Source organism: Loxodonta africana, chromosome 12 (assembly GCF_030014295.1).
Source record: "Loxodonta africana isolate mLoxAfr1 chromosome 12, mLoxAfr1.hap2, whole genome shotgun sequence".
Taxonomy (NCBI): domain Eukaryota; kingdom Metazoa; phylum Chordata; class Mammalia; order Proboscidea; family Elephantidae; genus Loxodonta; species Loxodonta africana.
The window spans coordinates 66,761,859-66,786,947 of NC_087353.1; the positions used below are offsets into that span (position 1 = coordinate 66,761,859).

A 25,089-nucleotide genomic window follows, 5' to 3' on the forward strand; every position below is an offset into this window, starting at 1 on the left:
ACAGCTTTTCATCTCGTCGGAATGACAAGATTCCAGTTCTTGGTGAAAATGTAGGGCTTCCTTTTCCTCTGGGATCAGGACTGCCCCTGACCTCGGCAGGAGACATGCTACGTACAGATGTGCGAGGATTCAGGACCCAGGCTTCCAGCACAAAATCAAGTCTGACTCAGCTTTCCTTTGCCTCCTCTGGGCCTCATCTCCTGGTTCTCTCTGGAGCCTGGGGGTGAAAAGCAGTGGAGGGCTTGGCTTCTGGAGTCAGTGTACTGGGGCTTGAATCCTGGGACCAGCATGTACTAGCATGTCGCCTCTCTGTGCCTCAGTGTCCCCACATGTAAAGATAGTGGTACCTTCCTGGGGAGCTTACTGTGAGATCTCAGTGCGGCAGTGCAGGCGACAGGCTTGGAACCATGCCTGGAGCATAGCAAGATCTCAGTAGCTGCTGCCGTGGTTGTTACTAGGCTAAGCACATTGGGGACTTCCTGGACCTTTTGGCCAAAATGCCATTTTAATGCCATCCTCTGAGCACCCCACTCTCACCACCATCCCCAACAGTGGGTGGACACCATTGCCAGCCCCATTTTATAGCGGGGGAAACCGTGGCCCCGAGTGGCCTGCTCAGGGCCTCAATCTGAGCTAGCCCAGGTGGCCTGGTCCTGATGTTGGAGGATAAACTCTGGGTGAATCACTCTTATTTTCACCAACCTCTAAAAAAAAAATTTTTCTTTTTCCACTAACTGAAGCATACCCTTCAAACACGAACGGAGGCAACGGATCATAATAGTGCCTGTGACTTCGTTACCAATAGAAATCAACCATGTTACATTTGCTGCAGCCACGCCCAGATATCACTGAAGTTCGTTACCTGTAAAACCCGTTGCCGTCAAGTCGATTCCGACTCATAGCAAACCTATAGGACAGAGTAGAACTGCCCCATAGAGTTTCCAGTGAGAGGCCGGTGGATTCGAACTGCCAGCCTTTTGGTTAGCAGCTGTAGCTCTTAATCACAGTGCCACCAGGACACATGACTGCTTTGAAATTACAGCGATTATTAGACCTGCCTCTTGAGCTTGTTATTTAATGCATCAGCAAAGAAGCAATCGTATTACAATATCACAGTTTTGAGAACTGTATTTAAATACAAGTACTTTTCTTCCTAATTTTGCGTACTTTGTTTCATGAATTTAAACACATGATTCTGATAAAGGGGCCAGCTTCACCAGGGCCACCCAGAGCGCCTCGCCTGTGCCCCCCCTCCCCGGGACCCCAGGGCCACTCTCTCTGAGGCCATGCTGTTGCCTGCCATGGCTGTGAGCCGCCACCACCACTGCTGTGTTGGCGGCCTCTCGCTTCCCAGCCTCTTCTTCCTATTTCTTTCCCGCTCGGCCCCTTTTTGTGAAGCAGGTGCTAGATAAATAATTAATAGGGTGGGAAGAACTTGTTGGAAATAACACAGCTCGAGTTTATTTTTAAGCAGCTGAGTTATAGACTGTGCTCCAGGTGCAGGCCAAGTGGGGAGAGTGTCTTTGGCTAAAAGGAGACACCATGTGGTTGATGGGAGCTGGCTGCTGTTGGGGAAGAGAGTACATTTATAGATAAGCCTTGCACTGGGAGGGTTGTGGTCTCAGGGGGCAGGCCGGGGCCCCAGAGTGGGAGGCCCACTGAAGGAGGGGGCTGTGACCTGAGCAGAGAGTGCCAAGAAGGAATCAAAGTTTCCATGAGGAACTGAGCAAAAACTCTCCTGGATTGCCTACAGCGTGAAAAGAATTTGATTTATGTGATTGAAAAGGGCAGGAATGGATCATCGCTTCAGGCATAGCTGGTTTCAGGGCTCATGTGATCCCATCAGAACTTGATCCCTTCCTCCATTTTTTCCTTTCTTTCCCTCCCTTCTTTCTGTCTCCCACCCGCCTTTGCTTTCCTCTGTGCTCGTTTCAGACAGGCTCTCTCCACAATAGAGCCTCTGGCAGTTCCAGGCTTGTATCATCCTGGCAGTAACCCCAGTAGAAAGAGAGCTTCCTTTTCCCATTAGTTCCAGTAAAAGTCATGGGATTAGATCTCACTGGTCTTCCCAGGTTATATGCTTTTTTTTTTTTTTTAAATAACTTTATTGAGAGATATAATTCACATGCCATATAATTCAGTGGTTTCATTATCTTCACAGAGTTGCGCAACCACAACCACAGTTAATTTTAGAACATTTTCATCACCTCAGAGAGAAACCCTGTACCTTTTAGTAGTCATTCACCTCCATTTTTTCCTCCACTCACTCTCACTTAGCCCCACCCCCCAGCCTTAGACAACCACTAATCTACTTCCTGTCCCTGTAGATTTGCCTATTCTGGACATTTCATATAAATGGGATCATTACAATAAGTTGTTGTTTGTGACTGTCTTCTTTCACTTAGCAAAACGTTTTCAAGGTTCATACAAGTGTATATGAATTCCATTCCCTTTTATTGTCTAACAATACTCCATTGTCTGGATATAGCACAGTTCGTTTATCCATTCATCAGTTGACAGATATTTGGCTTGTTTCCATTTTTTGCCTCTTATAAATGATGCTGCTATGAACATTCACTTACAAGATTATCTGTGGAGATATGTTTTAATTTCTCTTAGGTATTCTTCTAGGGGTAGTTTGCTGAGTCATATGGTAACTCTGTTTAACCTTTTGAAGAACCGCCAAAGCGATTGTACCATTTTCTCTTCCCACCAGGAAGGTATAAGGGTTCTAATTTCTCTACATTCTTGTTAACATTTGTTATTATCTCTCCTTTAATTACAACCATCCTAGTGGGGTATGAAGCAGTGTGACATCATGGCTTTGATTTGCATTTCCCTCATGACTAACAATATTGAGTATCTTGTCATGTGCTTATTGATCATTTGTATAAATTCTTTGGAGAAATGTCTATTCAGATCTAGTATTTTAATTGTGTTACTTATCTTTTATTGTTGAGTTGCAAGAGTTCTTTATATATTTGGAATACTAAACCCTTATCAGATATATAATTTGCAAATATTTTCTCTCATTCTCCAGATTGTCTTTTTTATTTCTTAATTGTGTTCTTGGCAGCACAGAAGTTTTAATACTAATACATTACAGTGTGTATCTAATTTTTCTTTTGCTGCTTTTGCTTTTGATATCATATCTATGAAAGTGTCTCACCCAACATCACAAAAGTTTACTCCTATGTTTTCTTCTAAGAGTTTTATGGTTTTAGCTCTTACATTTAGGTCTACCATCCACTTTGAGTTAATTTTTATGTATGGTATAAGGAAGGGGCCCAACTTGTTTTCATGTAGAAATCCAGTTGTCAGCACCGTTTGTTGAGGAGACTATTCTTTCCCCGTTGAATAGTTTTGGCATTCTTGTGGAAAGTCAGTTGGCCATGATTGTGGAAGTTTACTTCTAGACTCTCAATTTTACTCCATTGATCCATGTGTCTATCCTTATGCCAATACCATATTGTCTTGATTACTATAGCTTTTCTAGTAAGTTTTGAAATCAGGAAGTGCAAATCTTCCAACTTCGTTCTTCATTTTCAAGGTTCTTTTGGCTACTCCATTACCCTTGCATTTCTATCTGAATTTTAGGACCAGCTGGTAAATTTCTGCAAAAGAGGCAGCTGAGATTTTTAATAGGGGTTGCTTTGAATCTATAGATCAATTTTGAGGAGTATTGCCATCTTAATATTAACTCCTCTGATCCATGAATATGGGATGTCTTTCCGTTTATTCAGGTCTTTTTTAATTTCCTTCAACAATGTTTTGTAGTTTTCAGAGTACATGGTCTGTGCTTCTTTTGTTCATGGACCTATTGTTTAGCCACAGATACTACAGCCAAGGGGATGGAGCACACCTGTGGTTGGGCCTGACTCATATGCCTGCCTTGCAACTGGAGGGGTGTAGCCTTTCCTAAACTGCGTGAACTGAGAGTGGTGAATGGGAGATCTTCCAAAGGATTACTATATTGCTCTTAACAGAGGCATGGAGGGGATGGATGCTGGGCAGGCAAAAATGAGAAAGAAGAAGAAAAGATGCCTATTATAAATTCTTCCAATCGAAGCTTCATTAAAGGCATCTATTTTTTTTTTAAAGTGATATGAAGGCAATAAACCAAAAACCAAACCAAATCCATTGCCGATGAGTTGATTCCAACTCATAGTGACTCTATGAGAACAAAGTAGAACTGCTCCATTGGGCTTCCGAGGGGCGCCTGGTGGATTCGTACTGCCAACCTTTTAGTTAGCAGCTGTAGCTCTTAACCACTACGCCACCAGGGTTTTCATGGAGGCAAGAGCATCAGTTTAAAAGGCTGTTGTCCATTCGATTACCCCGTAAGAGACAAACAGAAATCACTGAGATATACTGTCTTAGTATACTAAAAACCCAACCCACTGCCGTCGAGTCCATTCCGACTCATAGCGACCCTATAGGACAGAGAAGAACTGCCCCATTTAGTATACTATGCTCACCAAAAGCAGCAGATCAAGGATCTAAGACAGGCAGGTTTAAGAACATTCTCTCTGGTCAGCAAGGAGGAAAGGGTCTCTGTGCCTGGAATGCTTATACCAACCACACCCCTCTCCCAAGCCACCCTTTGAATCCAACTGAAACCTTCTCATCCTTCTAGCTTTTTCTTTGGAGCTTGCACTTAACATAGCACTTACCTCCCCACCTTCTAATCATCATTTTATTTTGCATTCATTTGTCTGACAAAGCTGTAAATTAGAAAATGAAGATCATGTCTTGTGTGCTTTATCTGCTAAGTGAGGATAATTACTATATGAATCCATAGGTTATTTTAAGGATTAAATGGCCTGAGAAAGATGATAATGATAACAATCGTAATAGTTAACAGCTCACTAAGTGCTTACTTTGAGCCCAGGACTGAAAGTACAAGTCTTTGTGGCGCAAACAGTTAGTGTGCCCAGCTGTTAACCAGTGGTTTGAGCCCCCCTGGGGACAGTCTCTCACTTGGAGCCCTGGTGGCACAGTGGTTAAGAGCTCAACTGCTAACCAAAAGTTCGGCAGTTTGAATCTACCAGCTGCTCCTTGGAAAACCTATGGGGCAATTCTACTCCGTCCTGTAGGGTTACTATGAGTCAGAATTGACTAGAGGGAAATGGGTTTGGGTTTTTTTGTTTGTTTGTTTAGTGTAACTACTATTATTATGTTTCTTGTAGAGATTATACCACTGAAATAACTTTTCCAAGGCCACCTAGTAAGTGGCGGAGCTAGATTCTAACCTAAGTACAGGCAGTCCCCAGGTTACAAACGTCTGACTTATGTACAACCCATAGTTACAAACCAACCCTCCTAAAGCCTATTATATTAAAAATGCAAGGTACATACAAACAGGCACTACTTTGTGTGACTCACATCAAGACACTATTATTGTTATTACTGTACTATTATGTTAAAGATGATTTAGTGTATCTGAAACTGTTTCTTTATCCACAGAAAGGTAAGCTATATACTAAGACAAACATTTGACTAATGTTAGATATGAACCATACCTAGCTGTTCTGACTTACATGCCAGTTCATCAAAAAGACAGATTTAGGAATGGAACTCATTGTAATCCAGAAACTGCCTGTAGTCATACTCCCCAGCCAAGGTTTTTTTTTTTTTTACCACCAACTCAAAGGTTTTTTTGTTTGTTTTTTTTTTTTTACCACTAGCGTAGTTCCTGGCATAGAGAAAGCCTATTTGTAGTCATAGAAAGAGAGTCTTTACTATTGTCCAGTTGATATTTGTGTGCTGGCTCCATTGTCCCAGGTCTGGACAATCAATCACTGATCTAGAACGGAGTCATCTACCTCATCCCATTCTCCATCCATATTAGTTGGGGTAGAGCTAGCTGCTTTAAAGTAAGTTGTCATTAGGTGCCTTCGCGCTGGTTTCCCACTCATAGTGAACCTAAGTACAACAGAATGAAACACTGCCTGGTCCTGCACCATGCCAACAGTCATTGTTGCGCATGAACCCATTGTTGCAGCCACTGTGTCAATCCTTCTTGTTGAAGGTCTTCTTCGTTTTCATTGACCCTGTACTTTACCAAGCATGGTGTCCTTCTCCAGGGACTGATCTCTCCTGACAACATGTCCGACGTATATAAGATGCAGTCTCGCCATCCTTGCTTCTAAGAGCATTCTGGTTGTACTTCTTATAAGACAGATTTGTTCATTCTTTTGGTAGTCCATGGGATATTCAATATTATTTGCAAGCACCATAATTCAGAGACGTCAGTTCTTTTTCAGTCTTCCTTATTCATTGTCCAGCTTTTGCACACACACAATGTGATTGAAAATACCATGGCTTGGGTCAGGTGCACCTTAGTCCTCAAGGTGACATCTTTGCTTTTCAACTCTTTAAAGAGATCTTTTACAGTAGATTTGCCCAATGTAATGCATCTTTTGATTTCTTGACAGCTGCTTCCATGGCGGTTGATTGTGGATCCAAGTAAAATGAAATCCTTCACACTTGAGTCTTTTCTCCATTTGTCATGATGTTGCTTATTGGTCCAGTTGTGAGGATTTTTGTTTTCTTTTTATTGAGGTGCAATCCATACTGAAGGCTGCGGTCTTTGATCTTCATCAGTAAGTGCTTCAAGTCCTCTTCACTTTCGGAAAGCAAGATTGTGTCATCTGCATAACATAGGTTGTTAATGAGTCTTCCACAAATCCTGATGCCCCATGCTTCTTCATATAGTCCAGCTTCTTGGGTTATTTGCTCAGCACACACATTGAATAGGTATGGTGGAAGGATACAGTCCTGACGCATAGCCTTCCTGACTTTAAACCACACAGTATCCTCTTGTTCTGTCCAAACAACTGCCTTTTGATCTATGCATGGGTTCCTCATCAGCACAATTAGGTGTTCCAGAATTTCCATTCTTTGCAGTGTTATCCGTAATTTGTTATGATCCACATAGTTGAATGCCTTTGCGTAGTCAGTATAACACAGGTAAACACCTTTCTGGTATTCCCTGCTTTCAGCCAAGATCCGTCTGTCATCAGCAATGATACCCCTGGTTCCACATCCTCTTCTGAATCTGGCCTGAATTTCTGGCAGTTCCCTGTCGACATGTTTCTGCAGCTGCTTTTGAATGATGTTCAGCAAAATTTTAATTGCATGTGGTATTAATGATATTGCTTGATAAATTCCACATTCAGTTGGATCATCCTTCTTGGGAATAGGAATAAATATGGATCTCTTCCAGTCGGTTGGCCAGGTAGCTGTCTTTCGCACTTCTAGGCATAGACAAGTGAGGACTTCCAACACTGCATCCATTTGCTGAAACAACTCAATTGATATTCCGTCAATTCCTAGAGCCTTGTTTTTCACCAGTGGCTTCAGTGCAGCTTGGACTTCTTCCTTCAGTACCATCGGTTCCTCATCATATGCTACCTTTTGAAATGGTTGAACATTGACCAATTCTTTTTGGTGTAATGACTCTGTGTATTCCTTCCATCTTCTTTTGATGCTTCCTGCGTCATTCAATATTTTGCCCATAGAATCCTTCAGTATTACAACTTGAGATTTGAATTTTATCTTCAGTTCCTTCAGTTTGAGAAATGCTAAGCGTGTTCTTCCTTTTTGGTTTTCTGTCTCTGGCTCTTTGCACGTTATTATAATACTTTACTTTGTCTTTTTGAGCTGCCTTTTGAAACCTCCAAAGTCTCAGTATGTTTCTTGTTGTTTTATTGTCCCCTGTAGCAGATGTTTGTGATTGACAGGTGGCTGGTTCATGGGCCCATGCTCTCTCCATCCTGTGACTTTACCATCCCCTAAGGTAGGGTTTAGGAGCCCTGGTAGCACAGTGGTTAAAGCACTTGGCTGCTAACCAAAAGGTCAGTGGTTTGAACCCACCAGCCATTTCATGGGAGAAAGATGTGGCAATCTGCTTCTGCAAAGATTATAGCCTTGGAAACCTTATGGAGCAGTTCTACTCTGTCCTATAGCATGACTATGAGTCGGAATTGACTCTAAGGCGACGGGTTTGGTTTAGAGAAGAGTTCAGCAAACTTCTTCTGTAAAGGATAAGATAGTAAATAAATCCTTTGTCTATGATGGTGTCTGTTGCAGCTACTCAACTCTGCTATTGTAGTTAGTGCAAAAGCAGCCACAGACAATATACAAATGAATGGGCTTGGCTGTGTTTGAGTAAAACTTTATTTACAAAAACAGGTGGGAGGTCAGATTTGGCCTGAGGGTCACATTTTACTGACTCCAAAGGTCTTGAAATACTGTTTGCCAGTGGGCAGAGAGGGAAATGAGCATGTGAAGAAGACATAGCCATTTCTTCAACACCTCGGCCCAGAAGAGACAGACATCACTTCTTTTTGTATTTGATCAGCAAGAACTAATTCCTTGGCCTCCCCAAGATGCAGGAGGGGCTGGGAAATGTAGCCTCTGGCTGGGCAACTGCTTTCCAGCTATGCAAAGACGCCTGCCCTCTGGAAGGGGAGCTCGCATTTGGGTGTCAGGCACGTCTCTGCCATGTCCTTTGAGACAGCTCCCCAGGGCACGAGTAGACAGGATGTAGCAGGCATCCACATTCAGGGTGCCATTCACCTATTTTCATTATGCTGGTTGGACTGGTATAAGTTTATTTGTGTGATGTACTTGCGTGCTGCCTAAAAATGTAAGTTCCTTTCATAGACCTGCTCCTTAGACACCAGCTGACTCGGTAGCCTAGGTACATTCTGTGCGTCTCATGGAAGGCAAGCCAGGCTGGGGATTGGGAGAAATAACCATGCTGGTTATTTTTCAGTTTCCTCTTTCCTAAGACTGGGGCTTGGGCTCCCATTTTTATTTTATTTTACTTATTTGTCAGCAGTGGCACCCCCATAGAACCAGAAGAATAGTATGGTTAAACGGGTAGGTTCTGAAATCCTATGAGCCAGATTTGGATTTCTTGTTCCATTGCTCAAAGTATGTTTGACTTTGGACGAGTACTTCACCTCCATGTCTCGATTTCCTAAACTATAAAATGTGCTTAATAATAGTGCCCACCGCATAGGATGTGAGGATTTGTAAAAATGGCCGTGTGGCATCAGACCTCCTCCGGCTTCCTGACGGGGGAGGAGAATCAAGGTCAGCCCAATGCTGATTCCTGTGAGGTAGATGTTAGACATACCTCCACTCACCAATTCCTTACCAATTCTGACACTAGACCTTCCTCCCGTAGCACTCTATACTTCTCTGCTGGGTTCATTAATTCATTGCAGTGGCCACACAGAACACGCAGACAGTACTCATAATTACAGGGTTTATTAGGGAAGTAATAGGTTACAATTCAGGATTAAGATCAACTTGGAAGTAACAGAAACTCGGAATACAGTTCTCCGATCAGGAAAGCTTCTTCTCAACCATGCCCATAGACAGGACTCTGCCACCCAGCCCTGCTTGGGCTTGGCCTTTGCCCTACTCATGCAAGTGTTACAGCTCTTTAGCTCTGTAGGTTGGCAACTGTAGCTGCCTCGCTTTGTGGCCCAGGAAGTTCACTGCACCTCACGCCAGTCTCCCGGCTCTGATGCCGCCATTTCTCTACCTCTGGTCTTTGCCTCGCTTGCTGCTGCTGCTTGCCAGTTCACACTGTCGCCAATGTTAGAGTCTCTCTGTCTCCTGGGTCTAGGAGGTTCTCAGTGCAGGGATCCTGGGTCCAAAGGATGTGCTCCACTCCTAGCTCTTCTTCTTGATGGAAGTGAGGTCCCCCTCCAACCATAGGGATTGGCTCCCTTGAAGCCTACCTAGCAGGATGACAAAACAGACCAACGTCCTACAGGGGTTCCATGCAGCTTATTTGCATAATCCCACCCCCACAAGCATTCCGTGTACCTTATTTGCATTACCAAATTGTCCAATCCCCTTGGTGGGCCACAAGCACCTTATTTGCATAGTGCCACCCAGTCATTTTGTGGGAATTACAAGACCATGGCTAGAAAGGCCATATTAAAGCAATTCACTGCACCACAGAATTAAACAAGATAATATATCAAAAGTATTTCACAGTGAGCCTAGCACTAAGTAAGTACTCAGTAAGTGGCAGCTCTTATTATCACCATCATTATCATCATTCCCAATAGTTTAAACGGATAAAGGGGAGCTACTTTGTTGAAATAGGGCCCCCCCTCATCTCTCAAATTCAGCTCCCACCTGAAACAATTCTGGGGAACCCTGAGACCCTGCAGTAACCTTCTTTGAAAACCCCGTTCTCCTGCCATCAGCAGGCCATGTGAGGCTAGAGAGGAGAAGAACAAGGGCACATTATGAGGAGCACTGAGAGAAGCGGGAGGAGGGGAAAATGATGGTCCCTGAGGTCTCTGCAGCACCCCCTGCAGCACCCCCTGCAGCGAGAGGCTCAGCAGCCCTTAAATGCCTTGTCTGGAGCTGGTACGTGTCACTTCTGCTCACTGCCCATTGACCAGAACTAGTCATATGACCCTAACCACATTGCAGTGGGTACTGGGAAATGGAGAAGAGCATATGAATGTTTTGTGAGTATCAAATTCCTCTGCTAGAGTCTTGTCTACCACTTTATCCCAGCCCCTAGCACCATGCCTGGTGCATCCTACTGGCTAAATAAATGAGTGACTATAGCCTGCACTGTCTCATTTTACAGATGAAGACACTGACACCCTGAGTTGGGAGAGGTTTTGGCTACAGCTAAAATGGGTCCTTATTTGACTCTTATTCCACCCCCCTCCTTCTTATGGGAAAGCTCCAGAGATCTTGTCCAGGGTAAATAAAGTTCCCAGGTAGAACTTTAAAATAATCCTTTTATCCTTTTTACATCGTTTTCTCCATTTGGTTTGTGCTAAATGCAAAGATCCTAAAAAGTAGGGTTCCTTTCTTTTTCTCTCTCACCTGTCGCTCCAGTATACAGCCTGGTACCAGGCACACGGCAGAGGCACAGTCTGGGTTTTTGAGTTGCATGGAATTTGTGTAAACTTCCACTGTATAAACAAAGGCACAAGGTGGACAGCTGAGCAGATGGGCCTGGGAGTTGGATGAACCTGCGTCCAAATTCTAGCTCTGACACCAGGTAGTGTGACAATGGATAAGTTAATTCATGTCTCTAAGTCTCAGTGCCCTTATCTGTACAGTGGAGATAGCACCACCTCCCTCAGAACAGTGGTTTTGAGGATTAAATAAAATGCCATCTTTTGAATGTCTAGTGGGTATGGTGGGAGTTCAGTCTGTCGCAGTTAAAATTGAGGTCAGGAGTCCAGAGAAGTGAGGAGTATGGCCCCCACCCTGCTCTGGAAGGTGAGCTGGGCTCCATGTTTTACTTGGGTGTCTGTAGAAATGTGCTTGGCCTTCAGAAGCATGGCGCCTCCCTGCACTCTGAGCAGCTCAGCTCGATGAACTGTTGCAGTAGGCTGGAGCCAATCTGCTTTTGATGACCTATTGATTTTTTTCTGTTGCTTCTGGACGGCCTCCAGATATATTTTGTTTGGTGTGCACCATAATATTCAAGCATTGAATTAGCTGCCAACTAATTTGAGAACTGAGAGATTTCACATAACAAACCAGATTTACAGCTTCCCTTAAGAAGCGGGATGCGCTGGTAAGCGCGGACTGCCATCGCAGTGATCTGCTACCCCAACTCACTCTCTGTCTTTCACACCTCACTCCTCTACTCCTGCCCATCTGGCCCCTGGGCCCTCAGCGGGTGACTTAACAGCCCCTGGCCATTGCAGTGGTGGGAGTGGGTGTTGCTTCATTCCTGGTCTCTTCTCTCCACTTGTTCCAGGGAAGGATGCAAATGACTCACCACCTTCTCTTCCTTGGGATCGAAGGGTGCCTGCTTCTGCCCAGCCATATCCACACTGAAGGAGCCTTCCTTGGGGGCACAGTGGCTTGGGCTTTAGAGTCAGTTTAATTCCTGGTTCTGCTGCTCCTTGGCTGTGTAATCCTGGGCTGGGTACTGGATCTCTTTGAGCCTCATCTATGAAATGCTGTTAGGGTGAGAGATAATAGTCCTACATGCCTCAGGGCAGCCCCCAGCTGGTGTTCACATTTTCCTTCCTTTATGCCTGTCTGCCCACCCAGCCATTGCAGCCCGTGGCATCAGCAGTTAAAAATTTACACCAATCACAGAGGCTACAATTAAAACAGAGATGGTCCCACATAATGCCGCTGCCGCTGCTGTTAAAACGTACGAGACTCTCTAAACCTTATAACCATCACAGTTGGCAATAGACCGAAATAACTCAGGGCATTGTCAGGGGACTCACATAAGGAGGGGCTGGCAGTGTGTACCATCTGTCAGCCCAGCAATCATTGCACCGATCTGGCCCAGCACAGCCAACACAACTGCTTACGTTGGGGGCGGAGTGGGGCCCAGGGAGCCCCCAGAGAAGGCTGGATCATAAACTGTGGGAGAGTGTTCCAAATTACAGGTTGGAATTTTACAGCACAGCCTCAGCCTCTGGAGTTGCTGGACTTCGGAGCTTTTTCAGGGCAGGTGCCTCTGAACCTAAGAGTCCCAGCTTGGTCTTTCAGGTTCCATGGAGGGAGGACCTGGCAGATAGGTGTGGACATGAAAACACTCCATCTCTATGTTGTGTTTTTGGTTCTTGGACCGCAGTTGCAGAGAAGCGAGTTAATGCTGTTCTCACGTCTTTATATACATTGGCCATCATTGGTCACTTTATCTAAAGCCCTATGTTTGTTTATTATTTCTTATCCTTGTCATCCTTCTGTTCTTCTCCCGACCACAAGCAACTGTTCTAATGGGTTTGGCATGTCTCTGCAAGTTTATGTGTATCCTTCTGGAATATGTTGTGCTGTTATATTGTGTGTATTATTTTTAATAATATTTTATTTTGTTTTTGGTGAAGGTTTACACAGCAGTTCAGGTTCCCATTCAGCAATTTCTGCGCAGCTTGTTCAGTGACGTTGGTTACATTCTTCACAATGCGTGAACATTCTCGTTATTTCCGTTCTGGTTTTTCTGTTTCCATTAATCTAGTTTCCCTGCCCCCTTACATTCTCATCTTTGTTTTAAATTAATTGTTGATTGTTTGGTCTCATGTAGGTGATTTTTTAAAGGAGTACAAATAATGATACTCATTATTTTTTTAGCCAATTTGTTACTTAGCTACCGGGTGACCTCAGGGGTTAGTTTCAGTTCAAGGTTTGAAGAGTATCTCAGGGAAATAGTGTTGGAGAGTCCTTCAGTCTTGACCAGTCTGATAGGTCTGTTTTGTTTTTTTGTTTGTTTTTTAGGAATTTTGAGGTTCTGTTCCACATCTTTCTTCCATTCCAATAGGGTCCATTTATTGTAGCCCTGACTAGAATTGTAGGTAGTGGTAGCTGGGTACCATCTAGTTCTTCTGGTCTCAGAGTAGATGATTCTGTAGTCCATGTAGACTAATTGTCCTGTAGGCTACTTTCTTCTCTGAGTCTTTGGTTTCCTTCTTTCTCTTTTGCTGTGGATGAATAGAGACCAATAGTTGTATGTTAGATGGCCACTTGCAAGCTTTTAAGACTTCAGACACTACTCAGCAAACTAGGTTGTAGAACATATGTTGTATGTATTTTTAATTTACTTAAATGGTATGTTGATATAGTCCTCATTCTTTTGTTCAGCATTGTGTTTTAAGCTCCTTCACATGGCTGTGTAGACCTACTCTTTGCTTCTATAACTGTTCCTTCTATTTTCAGGTGTGCATCACCACATTTCATTTATCTGTTCCTGCAGAGTTAGCCATCATGGGACTTCTGACTCCTCACCACTCTAAAGCAACACTGTGATAAATATCCTTGTATATGAACCTTCTGGTGACACATGAGAATTTGTCTGGGATAGCTAGCTACTCAGTGTGGGATTACCGAGTCATGTAGTCAACTGTATTTAATTTGACTAAATACTGTGAGATTGCTTAAAAATATTGTACTTTTAAAGCCATAACCAATAATAAAAAAAAAAAGTTGCTATTAAATTGACTCTGACTCATGGTGACCAATGCGTGTCAGTAGAACTGTGCTCCATAGGGTTTTCAATGGCTGTGATCTTTTGGAGGTAGATCTGTAGGTTTCTCTTCCGAGATACCCCTGGGTGTACTTGAACCTCCAGCCTTTCAGGTAGTACCGAGCAAATTGACCATTTGCACCACCCAAGGCCGTCTCTAAAGTCACAGGGAACCTGGATTGTTTTTTCTTCTAAAAAGGAAATTCATTGTGGAGCTCACAGGAGAAGGGAGGTTTCAAATGTATTGAGTGTTTACACTGTGCCAGAAACAGCCTTGGGGTTTGCTTTACAAACATAATCTCGTTCACTCACACAAGAGTCCTCTGACACAGACATTCTAACATCCCCACTGTATGGATGAGGAAACTGAGGCCCAGAGAGGTTGAGTAACTTGCTCATAGTCACTCAGCTGGTACCTACGTTCAACTTTGAGTGACCCTGCAGGTGCACTGAGCTGCTTTCCTCAGGAATCCCGGGCACTATGTCCTGCTTCCTGTGAATTCGGGGCAAATATTGTAAATTGAGAAGCATGTGGTAGATCAAAGATCTCAAACTGGTGGCTTTATGTGACCTTTAGTGGTGCTTTTTAGTGGTGTTTTTTGTTTTTGTTGTTTTGATCCATAGAATCTTTTTTAAAAAAATTTTTTTAATTGTCAGTATTTTAAAATCTGACATTTCACATAAAAATCCAGGTGCTCTTTCAGTGGTGGGCCTACTTCCCCACGAGGCAGCAATCACTGGGATTCACGTAGTGGCCGCCCCTTTCCAGCTGGCCCTGTCCACACTGGCCCCATTCGATTGCCCGTGTAACCCCCTGGCCCGTGCTGGCACTGGGGCCTGCAGCACCTGAAGAGACGCTTTTGTACATGGGCTGTGCCTTTCCCCCTGTGAATTATTCCCATTAAATGCACCAGCCAGTTCCCCTCTCCTCCCCTCCTCGTCCCCTCAGCTGTCTGGGCCTACGGTTTCTCTTGGCTCCAAAGTAATAATAGAGAAAAATAAGCTTTAGCTGTGACAGAGCTTGCTGCTTCCCTGCCATAGGGACTGTTTGTCCTGTCCTGTGGAGAGCCCAGCCTCTACCCAGCACCAGGGAGGGCGGAAGAGACGGTGCAGCTGGCTCCTGCCTGTGGGAGCCAGGCCTCTGTATCCACCCCATCCTGAGAAGAAAGGCTCCTATATATAATCCCCGCTCCTGCAGATGGGGGTTCTGTTGACATAAAGGGAAGATTGTATTCAGCCACGAATATTTATCACTGTGTTCTTTTCTGGTTTTGACCAACAGGGGAGTTTTAGAAATACGGTGTTTGGCTCGCCCTATGTGAGCCACAGGACTAGTTTGTTTTCCATTTCTATTTTTAGCAAAGCTGCCAGGCTCCTGTGGTTGTGAATACCTTCATCCTAAGGGGCAGGGCAGCATCTTGGTTATGGGCTGAGGTGCTAAACTCAGACGGACATGGCTATGAATCCCAGCTCTGTCACATACTTGCTGGGTGACCTTGAGCAAGGCACTTGATCTCTTTGAGCCTCAGTTTCTTCATCTGCAAAATGGGTGTAGAAGTATCTACTTCATAAAGCTGTTTTAAGAGCATGTTGAGATAGTGTGAGCACTCGGCTACTAACCAAAAATTGGTGGTTCGAATCCACCCAGAGGGACCTCGGAAGAAAGTCCTGGCGATCTGCTTCTGAAAGGCTACAGCCATTGAAAATCCTATGAAGTACAGCTCTAGTCTGATACTCACGGGGTTGCCACGAGTTAGAATTGACTCGAAAGCACCTGGTTTTTGAGGTATGCAGGTAAACACCTCACGTAGTGGTTGGCACATAGTAAGCTCACAATAAATGGTGCTGTTATTGTCACTGTTACAAGAAGCACATGGGAGGAGAGTAAGCATACCTTCAGCCCAGTGTGAATCTTCTGCTCCTTTTCTGAAATGAGAGACTTGCTTTCTTCTCCATTTTTACAGCTCAGGTTTGGGGTAGCTATGCCTTCATTGCAAGTGGGGGGCAGGGTAGGAATTTATTTCTGTTTTGACATTTAGCACAGTTTAATGACAACATGTGAGTGGTGTCTTGCAGCCTCTGAGCTCTTTCCCAGCATTTCTTCTCTGAGCCGCCCAGCCCTCTCGTTCCCCTCAGTATAGAGAAAGAGTGATGAGGCTCTGACGTCAAACGACCTGGGTTCAAATCCCAGCACCACCCTTTTCTAGTTGTTGACTTTGGGCATGGCGTGTAACCCTCTGAGCCTCAGTTTCCTCGTCTTGAAAAGGTGATGTTATCAGTACCTTCTCAGTAGGACCCAGGAAGGCTGAGCACAGGGACCTGGAGCTTCCTGTGAGTTCTGCAGTGTTAACCACTGTCCTGATTGTGATCTGTTTCCTTATTCCTCCCACTCAGCCTTATTTTTTTCCCATTCACAAGCCAACAGCAGCATTTTTTGACTTACCAGTAGGAAAGGGGACGAGGGAGGGGAGAAAAGTAAAGGGGGGAAAAATAGCTAATACCTGGAAGCTATCAAAGAACTCCTGGGAGAGTGGACGTAGCTTATGTACCCAAATAATAAAACAGGCACCATAGGTTTACAGGTGAATAAGGTAACGGGAGGAGTGACGGGCTTGGGCTTTATCATCGCCAAAGGAGGTCCCTGCTCAGAAGGTCAGATTTATTCGAAGACCTGCAGCAATTCTGGATTCTTTAGTCTTTGTCACATGGCTGTTGGATGTTGTCAGACCATTGCACGGGTCTCCTTAACAAACCAGCTAAGTTGCATCCATTTGGGGGCTGGATTTGAGTTGCCCGTTATGTTAGAGAAGCCCTATATCTGCCAAGAATAATGTGGGTTGAAAATACTTAAGGAATTCTCTCATTTTTCTTTAATTAGTCTTGAAACCTTGAATGAAAGGAGGAATTACGGTCTAGCTAAATCAAGCGTTTGGCCATGTTTGCATAGGAAGGAAGCTGAGGAAGCGTTTGACCTGTCTACTCCCTTTACAAATGAGGAAACGGAGGCTTAGAAAGCCCTGACCCTCCTGGGGGCCTACACAAATTGAGGAACGTGCCAAGGCTGGGACCCAGTCCCCATTCCCCAACCTGTAACCCCTCAACCACACCACACCACACGCAGATAACAGTAGATTGTAGAGCAAGCAAAGAAGCCAAGATAACATTTTCATTCTGTGCGTGAAATGAAGGGATGGTCTCTTCCGGCTTCAGATCATAACTGGAAGTATCTAGATGCCAGTTTTTCATGCCCATTGGTTTGTAGGGTTTTCCACACGCCACCTTCTAGAACACATGTCAACTCCATCCCATGGGAAGACTGGGGTTGTGGGGGATGAGACTCCTGCTGAGAGCCAACCAGGGCTGCAGAACAAATCCATACAAAATGCTGGTTGCAGAAAAGGTACACCAACACTTAGCAAAAAAAGAAGCCCAGAAATCTCACATTAGAGCTAGGAATACCTCTAAGAAAAGTACTGAGTAGGCAAAATTTGCACTGGCAACATCTACTTCTGACCTCCCGGTCCTCTCCTTCCCCACCTCCATCAGACTCCCCACCACTGCAGCCTCCAGAAGCCAGCATGGGAGTCAGGAACCTGCTGTTCTGGTACCAGGCGTCTCACCGAAACAGCTACTTGCGGCTCCGTGAGAGCTGGATAAGGTGCCGCTCTTCCAAGGGATACATTCGCATCTTTATGAGGGCTTCCGCCACATCACAGTGAGACTTCGAAACCCCAGCAAGGTGGCTAAGAGTGTAGGCTCTACAGTGAGGAGTAAGGTGGGCGGACCAGAGCACGATTTCTGTATCTCTCAATTGTCGCTATGTGAGCTCAGGCAACTACTTAGCTCACTGTGCCTCGGTTTCCCTGACTCAAATGGGGCTTAGAATAAGGATTCGTGGGAGGCAGCATAGCAGGTAAGAAGGCAAGCTCTGGAGTTGGACTAACCTGTTAAACCCATTGCCATCAAGTCAGTTCCGACTCATAGTGACCCTATAGGACAGAATAGACCTGTCCCAAAGGGTTTCCAAGAAGTGGCTGGTAGACTCAAATTGTGAACCTTTTGGTTAGCAGCTGCGCTCTCAACCACTGTGCCACGAAGGCTCCGGAGCCAGACCGCCTGGGTTCAAATCCTGGCTCTACCACCCTACTCAGCTTTGTGACCTTGGGCAAGTCCCTTCATCACTCTGTGCCTCAGTTTCCTCAGTTGTGAAATAGGGGTAAGAATTCCAGCTTCACGGGAGACCACCTGGAATAAATAGATTAATTCATGTAAAGCGTGTGACTGTTACATGGAAGTCATCAAACTGTCAACTCCTTCCTCTTCCGTCCCTGAGTCTTGACCCCCAGACAAGGGCCTGAACCCCTGATGCTGTGCATCTGGGCTGTCTTGCACACCCTCCGACCTGACGTCCTACCTGACCACTGGACTCTTTCCAAGGCCTGGCTCCTCTCCCTGCTTAGGTCCACACTGTACGATGCCATCAGGCACCAGTCCCAGGGCACCCATGCCTCATTCCCTCTCATTGACAGGATTTCACCCAATTCTCTCAGTCTTTCTTCCAGCCCTGATCCTTCCTCATCTCACTTTGCTCATGTACTTCCTTCCATCCAAATACCCTCTCCTCTGTCACTATCTTTGAAATCTTCCTTATCCATCAAGGCCAAGGCAAAGAGTGTCTCCTACATCCCAAACACCCTTCCACACCGACCTAGCCAGGCGGAAAGTCACCCTGTGCTTTCAAAGCTCTTATATTCGCCCCACAGGATTGTCAATGGTCCACCTGTCTCTTGGTCACCACTGGGCTGTGAGCTGCCACTGTTACTTGTGCATCTCACCTCATGGTCCCCAGCATATCGGCCCCCTGGAAACCTTTTTGGAAGAATGAAGGAGTTCTAGAATGTGATCTCTGTGAGGGCAGCGGCTGTGTCCTGTTCATCTTTTCTAGCACTTTCACATCACAGGTCCTGGGACCACAAGGCAGGTGTCCAGTAGAAGAAGTGTGAATAGGTGAATGGAATTCTGCTCTATGGCATCTGTGAATGCTGAAATGTATGAATGAATGAGTGGTAGACTGTAAGTGCCTTAGGGCCGAAAGTGGTCTTTTTCTTTTCTACTTACAGGGTCTGGTACAGAGGGGGTATCTGATAAATGTTTGCCTTAGGTGGGTAACTGAGTAATATACGAGGGACTCAGAGTGGAAGGAGACTCTGACCTCCATGGAACTAGGCTTGTTTCTCATTCTGCATCTTTCTGTCGACTACCACATATATACTGAGTAAATGGTGGTGGAGTTGAGTTGCAGGGGTAGAATAATTAACAGGACCTTGCTTCCCTTGTCCCCTCAGGAGGACTCTGTGATGCTCAGGAGCTGCTAAAAGGGTTCATTGTACCTGACTATTCACTGCTGTCTGGTATCTCTGTTGAGAGTTTTAAATTGGCAATAACAGGAATTTCTCTCCTCAGCTTTTCCAATTAGCAGTTATATAATGGTCCCCCTAGAAACAGCGGCTCAGGCACTGGCATTGCAAGTGAGGCATTACACCTGTAATAAAGCCAAGTTCATGGATTTGCAGGTACTTTGCAGTGGAATCAGCTCATTCCCTATATCCCAGGATGGTGGGATTGGGCCCTCGGTCTACATTCACAGTATCCATACCTCTCAGCTGGCCTGTGCTTGAAAGAGGAAAGGCAGATTTTCAGTACTCCAGAGACAAAATGGAGTAGCTGTGGTTTTCAGGGACCAGCTATTGTGTGGAATGAGCCCATAGGAAGGATTTGCGATTCCACCTGGTGAGAACCACCCCTCTGTGCCCAGGTACTGTTGCCTCTGGGACCTGGGTGGGAGGAGGTGCTATTTGAGCAATGGCAGGCAGATGAGACTCATGGAGGGCGTCTTAGTCTGCTAGTGCTACTATAACACAAATACCAGAAATGAGTGGCTTTAACAAACAGAAATTTATTTTCTCAGAGTTTAGGAGACTAAAAGTCTGAATTCAGGCTGCTGGCTCTAGGGGAAGGCATTCTCTGGGGGAAGATCCTTGTTCCTTGGTTCCTTGGCGATGTTCATGTATCTGCATGCATCTGTCTTCCCCGTCTGTGCTTCTTGTTTAATCTGGTCTTTTTATATCTCAAAAGAAATTGGCTCAAGACACACCCTACACTAATACTGTGTCATTAACATAACAAATAAAACCCATTCCCAAATGAGATTATAACCATGAGTATAGCAGAGTTTACAGCACATGCTGAGCGGGGGGGACACAGTTCAATCCATAACAGGCAGAATCCTCTGACCTTCATTTTGGGTATCCCCATCTTCCTTAGGTTCTGTAGCCCAGCCAGGCCCCCACGCGATAGGAGGGCCACCGTCGGTCTCTCCTTGTTGCTCTAGAGGACAGCTTTTTCCAGAAAAGGAAAAATCTCCAGTTCTTTCGGGGTTGATTAGCTCCTTTCTTGTCTTCCTGCAGCACAGCCTTTTAAGCAGTCCTTGAGGAAGGACTTCTACAGATTAAAAACTAGGCTTGATTAGCTCCACTCAGCACTAACCTGGAATATTAACCACCTTTCCAAGAAAGGAGCCTCTAATTGGCTAATGATGGGCCAACGCCTAGAGACCAAGGGGCAGAACCTGGTGTGCAGGTGAGCTGGGCCAGTGCCCCAGGGGCTCCAGGTAGGTCTCCTGGCTCTCCTCCCAACCCAGCACCCTCCTGCCTGGCTGCGTAGCATCTTGGTCTTGGGCTGCACTGGCAGTGACGTTGGCGTGATCAGCAGCAGTGTTCAAGTGTTGCCACCCATCAGAGGAAGTTCCCCCCAGAGGCAGCTCGTGAGGGTGGTGTTTGGGGGGTGTTGGGCAAGAAGACCTTACAGTGACCTTGAAGTTGCCCTGAGGGGCTACCGCTGGCAAAAGGTGCTCGTGGGCCTTCCTCCCACCTGGTGCTTTGAAGAGGGCTGCCAGATACAACAGAGGGATACCCCATCAAGTGTGAATTTCTGATCAGCAATGAATACTTTTTAATAAAAGCATGGCCCAAACATCGCCTCAAGAGGTTTTGTTGCACAGGACGTGCTTATACTAAAAAAGCATTCTTTGACCATCTGAAATTCACATTTAACTGGGCATCCTGCATTTTTGTTTGCTAAACCTGGCAACCTAGCTTAGAAGGCACAACTTAAAAAAGAATTCCCTGGCCATGCTCGGGTCCTCAGCAAGGCATCGTGAAAACATCATCGGAGACGGGGATGCTCTAGGTGGGTTCTTAGGTGCCATCTGAGACATGGCTTCTAATCTTCTGGGTTCAGTGACTGTTCCCTTCACAAATTCTCGCTGAGTTTCTGCTACAGGCTAGCCATGAAGCCCAGGGAGAACAGAGCTGAATAATAGCCTGTCCCATCTGTGGGGCCTCCTGGGCAGGTTGCCCAGCTCCCCTCTGTGCCTCAGTTTCCTCATTTGTTCACTGAGATGAGTCAGAGTGCTTTCCTGCTCAAGCTTATATGAGGATGAAATGAGACTGTCCCTCCTGCCTGCCCCTCATTCACGGAAGGAGCGTCCCTGCCTCACAGAAGCCTTTCCCAACCCCGTTGCTGGCCAGGGCCCACCATTGCAGATGCACCCCAGCAGGGTCCACTGCATAGTCTGTGGGGCTGGGCAACAGGAAAATAGAGACCACTTGTTCAGAAATGACTAAGAATTTTAAGATGACGACAGCAGAGCATTCAGCCAAATGTGGGGTCCTGCGTGAGTGCACAGAATCACGCCAGGAAGCTGGCCCTGCCGACACGGTAAGGTGGCCTGGGGGTCAGAGGGCGCCAACTGCCTGGACCTCCCAGGGTAACCAAGCCTGCACTCAGGGGCCACTCTGTGCAGCCCCAGCCTGGCGCAGCCCAGCGGGCAGGCCGTGCCACCACGTCTCCTAGTTGTTCAAGCGAAGATTCAGATTTCTAAAAAGTACTATGAAGGCGAAAGTAAACCTCTCCTGAGGGTGGCGTTTAGTGTGGTTCGTGGTCATTATACATTGACTGGCGTGGTCACTGCGTTTATCTGTGTCTCTCCTGCTGGCCTGTGACCTGTGCCCATTGTGCTACCACCACTGCCCAACACCACACTTGGCATGTTGTAGGTGTTCAATAAACAGCAGCCATTTTATGAGGGCTAGGGCTTTTTTTTTTTTCCTATTCTGTGAATAGACCATTTAAACCATTAGAATCATTCATTCAACACAGGTTTATTAAGTCTCTGCCAAATACCAGCCCTTGAAAATGCAAGCACTCTGTGCGTGGTTTTATGGACCTGCTTTTCCTCCACTTAATAGTAATATCGTGAGCATCTCCCCTGTTATTAAGTGCAATAATACACGCAAAGCACTTAGAGGCCATTTGTGAGTGGTAATCGCTCAATAAATGCTAGCTCTTTTTTTTCTGTTGATGATGGTGATTGATGATTGTATATTCTGTGGGCTCGTTTGTCTTTGAACGTGTGAGGAAGGCATGCCTGAACGCATGTGTTTTTCTGTTTTCCTAGGATGCCAAGTTTGTAGAGGAACGGAGGAAGCAGCTCCAGAATTACCTGCGCAGCGTCATGAACAAAGTCATCCAGGTGGTCCCAGAGTTTGCGGCCAGCCCCAGAAAGGAGACCCTCATTCAGCTGATGCCCTTCTTTGTGTGAGTGCTTGCTCACGTGGGTAGACTGTGCCCAGTCCCCTGAGCCAGCCTCCCTCCCTCCCTACCTCTCCCAGGGCTGGGACCAAGTGCTCTGAGGGATGTATTGTGGCACCCTTAAAGGCACCGCAATGGAGTCCCTGACCCCAGCACAGTGGGGCTCCCAGAGGGCTCTCGAGAGAGCAAGTCTGCAAATGACTGTTGTCGAGTGGAGGTCTGTGCGTGATCATAGGGCTGTGTGGTTTCATACTTACATACATTTTGATAAAAGAAATGGTTGGCATTCTCAATGGCTCATGGATGTTCCGAAGCTAAAATTAAAGGGTCTCTGTGTCGGTGTCTCGCAAGTTTTTGTTTAATAACCGAAAGAAAAATTCTCACAGACTCCCCACCAGTATCAAGTTAAATTATTTTCATATTAAAATTACTTAAAATGTTGAACAGACTTAAAACTAGGTATAAGTTACTTGTTCTTATGTCTCTTATCAAAAGTAAAAAAAAAAGAAGTTTCCTAGGGCTGTCATGACAAAATACCACAAAGTGGGTAGCATTAAACAATAGAAATTTATTATCTCATAGTTCTGAGGGCCGGAAGTCCAAGTTTAGGCTGCCAGCAGGGCCATGCTTTCTGTTCGCTGTAAGAGATCCTTCCTTCTCTCCACCAGCTTCTGGTAGCCCCAGGAGTTTTTTGGCATTCCTTGGCTCATAGACACATCTTCACGTGGCTACGGTGTCTTCCCCCTCTGTGCCTCTTCTCTTCTTTTATAGACCATCACTCGGATTGGATTAAGACTCACCTCACTCCAGTATGACCCCATGTTTACTGATAACATCTTCAAAGACCCTATTTCTTAACGCGGTCATGTTCACAGGTACTGGGACTAGTCAGTTTACCATGATGGATGCTCTTGGCTTTCAGAAGCCATATCTTTCTTCACAACCCTGTGCTGCAGGGCCCTTTGCTTTTACCAACATCCCGCCACTTTGCCGTGGTCATGTTACTGGGAAACCTGTTTTTGTGCAGCACCTTGGGGCAGGTGTCCCTCACCTTGTGTCACTACCCCATTGCTCCCTAGTTCTTCTCTGATTACCCCAAGACAATTACATCCTTGGAATTAGGGGAGCCAAAATGACACAGCAGTCCTTGGTCTTTATGGAGTCTCCAGATGCTATAGAATGTATTCACGGTACCTCTAAAATAATATCATCCTAATGAAAAGAAAAATCCACATAGAGAACCTATGCCTGCCCGAGAATGGGTTTGGGACTCTTCATTTGAGAAACACTGGCCTGTGTGATTTGCTAAGTAAAATAAGAGTTTCTTTCACACTTCCAATTTTTTCCCTGAGGGTTTGGGGGGATCTGCTTTATTCTCATGTTGATGGTTGATGCTGTAACTCAGAGCAGGGGCTGATTGTACTTCTCACTGTGAGGTGTGGCTTTGGCATCACCTTCACCAGCATTTCCAAGTTCCGACCAGCCCTGTTACAGGGCTGTCTCTCTCACCTGCTTAGGGCCTTTGAGATTGCAGCCAACGTGGTTGTTTGCATTTCCCTGATTGTTTCAGAGCGTTTGTGGGAAGACGTCATTATAGCATGCAGCCCGTGATAAAAGACACCTTTTTCCAAATAGACCATACTATACGGAAAACTCTGTTTTTCAAGCTATTTGTGATGCTAGGGCCTTGCTCTCCACATTTGGAAAGTTCATGAGAAGCGGGGTTCCCTCCGCCTGTGGGTCTCGATGGAGATGAACCTTACCGAGTCATCTGCACTTTGGCTAAATTTCCTGATGAAAACTGAGTTAGAGATCTGACCCTGAGACTGCTTACACTAGGGCGGGCTGCCCGCGGTGAGTCTACGACGCAGCGCCGGAGTGGCTACCAAGCATTCGTCTGTCCAAATGTAAAATTGTCAACACTGGCATCCCAGCATGTTGTGTGGTCTCCACTGCCCTGGCCACCATCCATCAGTGCGGGGAGGGAAGCCATTTGTGCCTAATTAGCACAGGAAACATAAAGTTCAATTGCACAGGCTTTAAAAAATAAAAGGATTTTGGTAAGAGATTGTGGTAAATGACACAATATTGATTTTGGGATTTTGACTACACATTTTTTTTTTTTTGATCTAGATCCCAGTTGAGATTAACCCATTTTTTTCCTTTGGCTTTCCTCGCAGTTTCTAATTGAGCTGCTCTTGCCCCCTTTTTTTCCTTTATGAGGGAAATGAGATTACAGGTTGGGGCTTGCAGACAGTTGCATTTTGGCACACCGGGAGATGAGCTGCAGCCAGGGCTTGCCTGAGCTGGCCAATCGCCACGTGGTCCTTTCACATCTGTGCGTGTCCCCAGAAAACAGTGAGACTGGGATCTCAGCTCAAAAGCTCACCCCAAGAGATTTCTAGTTAAAAAAATAAAAATCTCTCTTGGCTAAGGGAATAAGCCCT

At 45.5% G+C, this 25,089-nt stretch overlaps 1 protein-coding gene across 12 annotated transcripts in view; it reads left to right on the forward strand.

Moving 5' to 3' along the window:
* The window catches only part of SNX29 (sorting nexin 29), a 662,332-nt gene that overhangs the window by 593,408 nt on the left and 43,835 nt on the right, over nucleotides 1-25,089 (forward strand). For 11 of the 12 annotated variants that reach the window (XR_002787578.2, XR_010323633.1, XM_064295605.1 and 8 more), the window contains one exon: nucleotides 22,509-22,648. Coding sequence is in view for 10 of the 12 variants with exons in the window: in XM_064295605.1 (XP_064151675.1) it covers nucleotides 22,509-22,648 (140 nt within the window). In the remaining 2 variants the exon portion in view is untranslated. Of the gene's footprint in view, nucleotides 1-13,683; nucleotides 16,464-22,508; nucleotides 22,649-25,089 lie in introns of those variants that run through there. The other variant, XM_064295608.1, reaches the window with a different exon arrangement.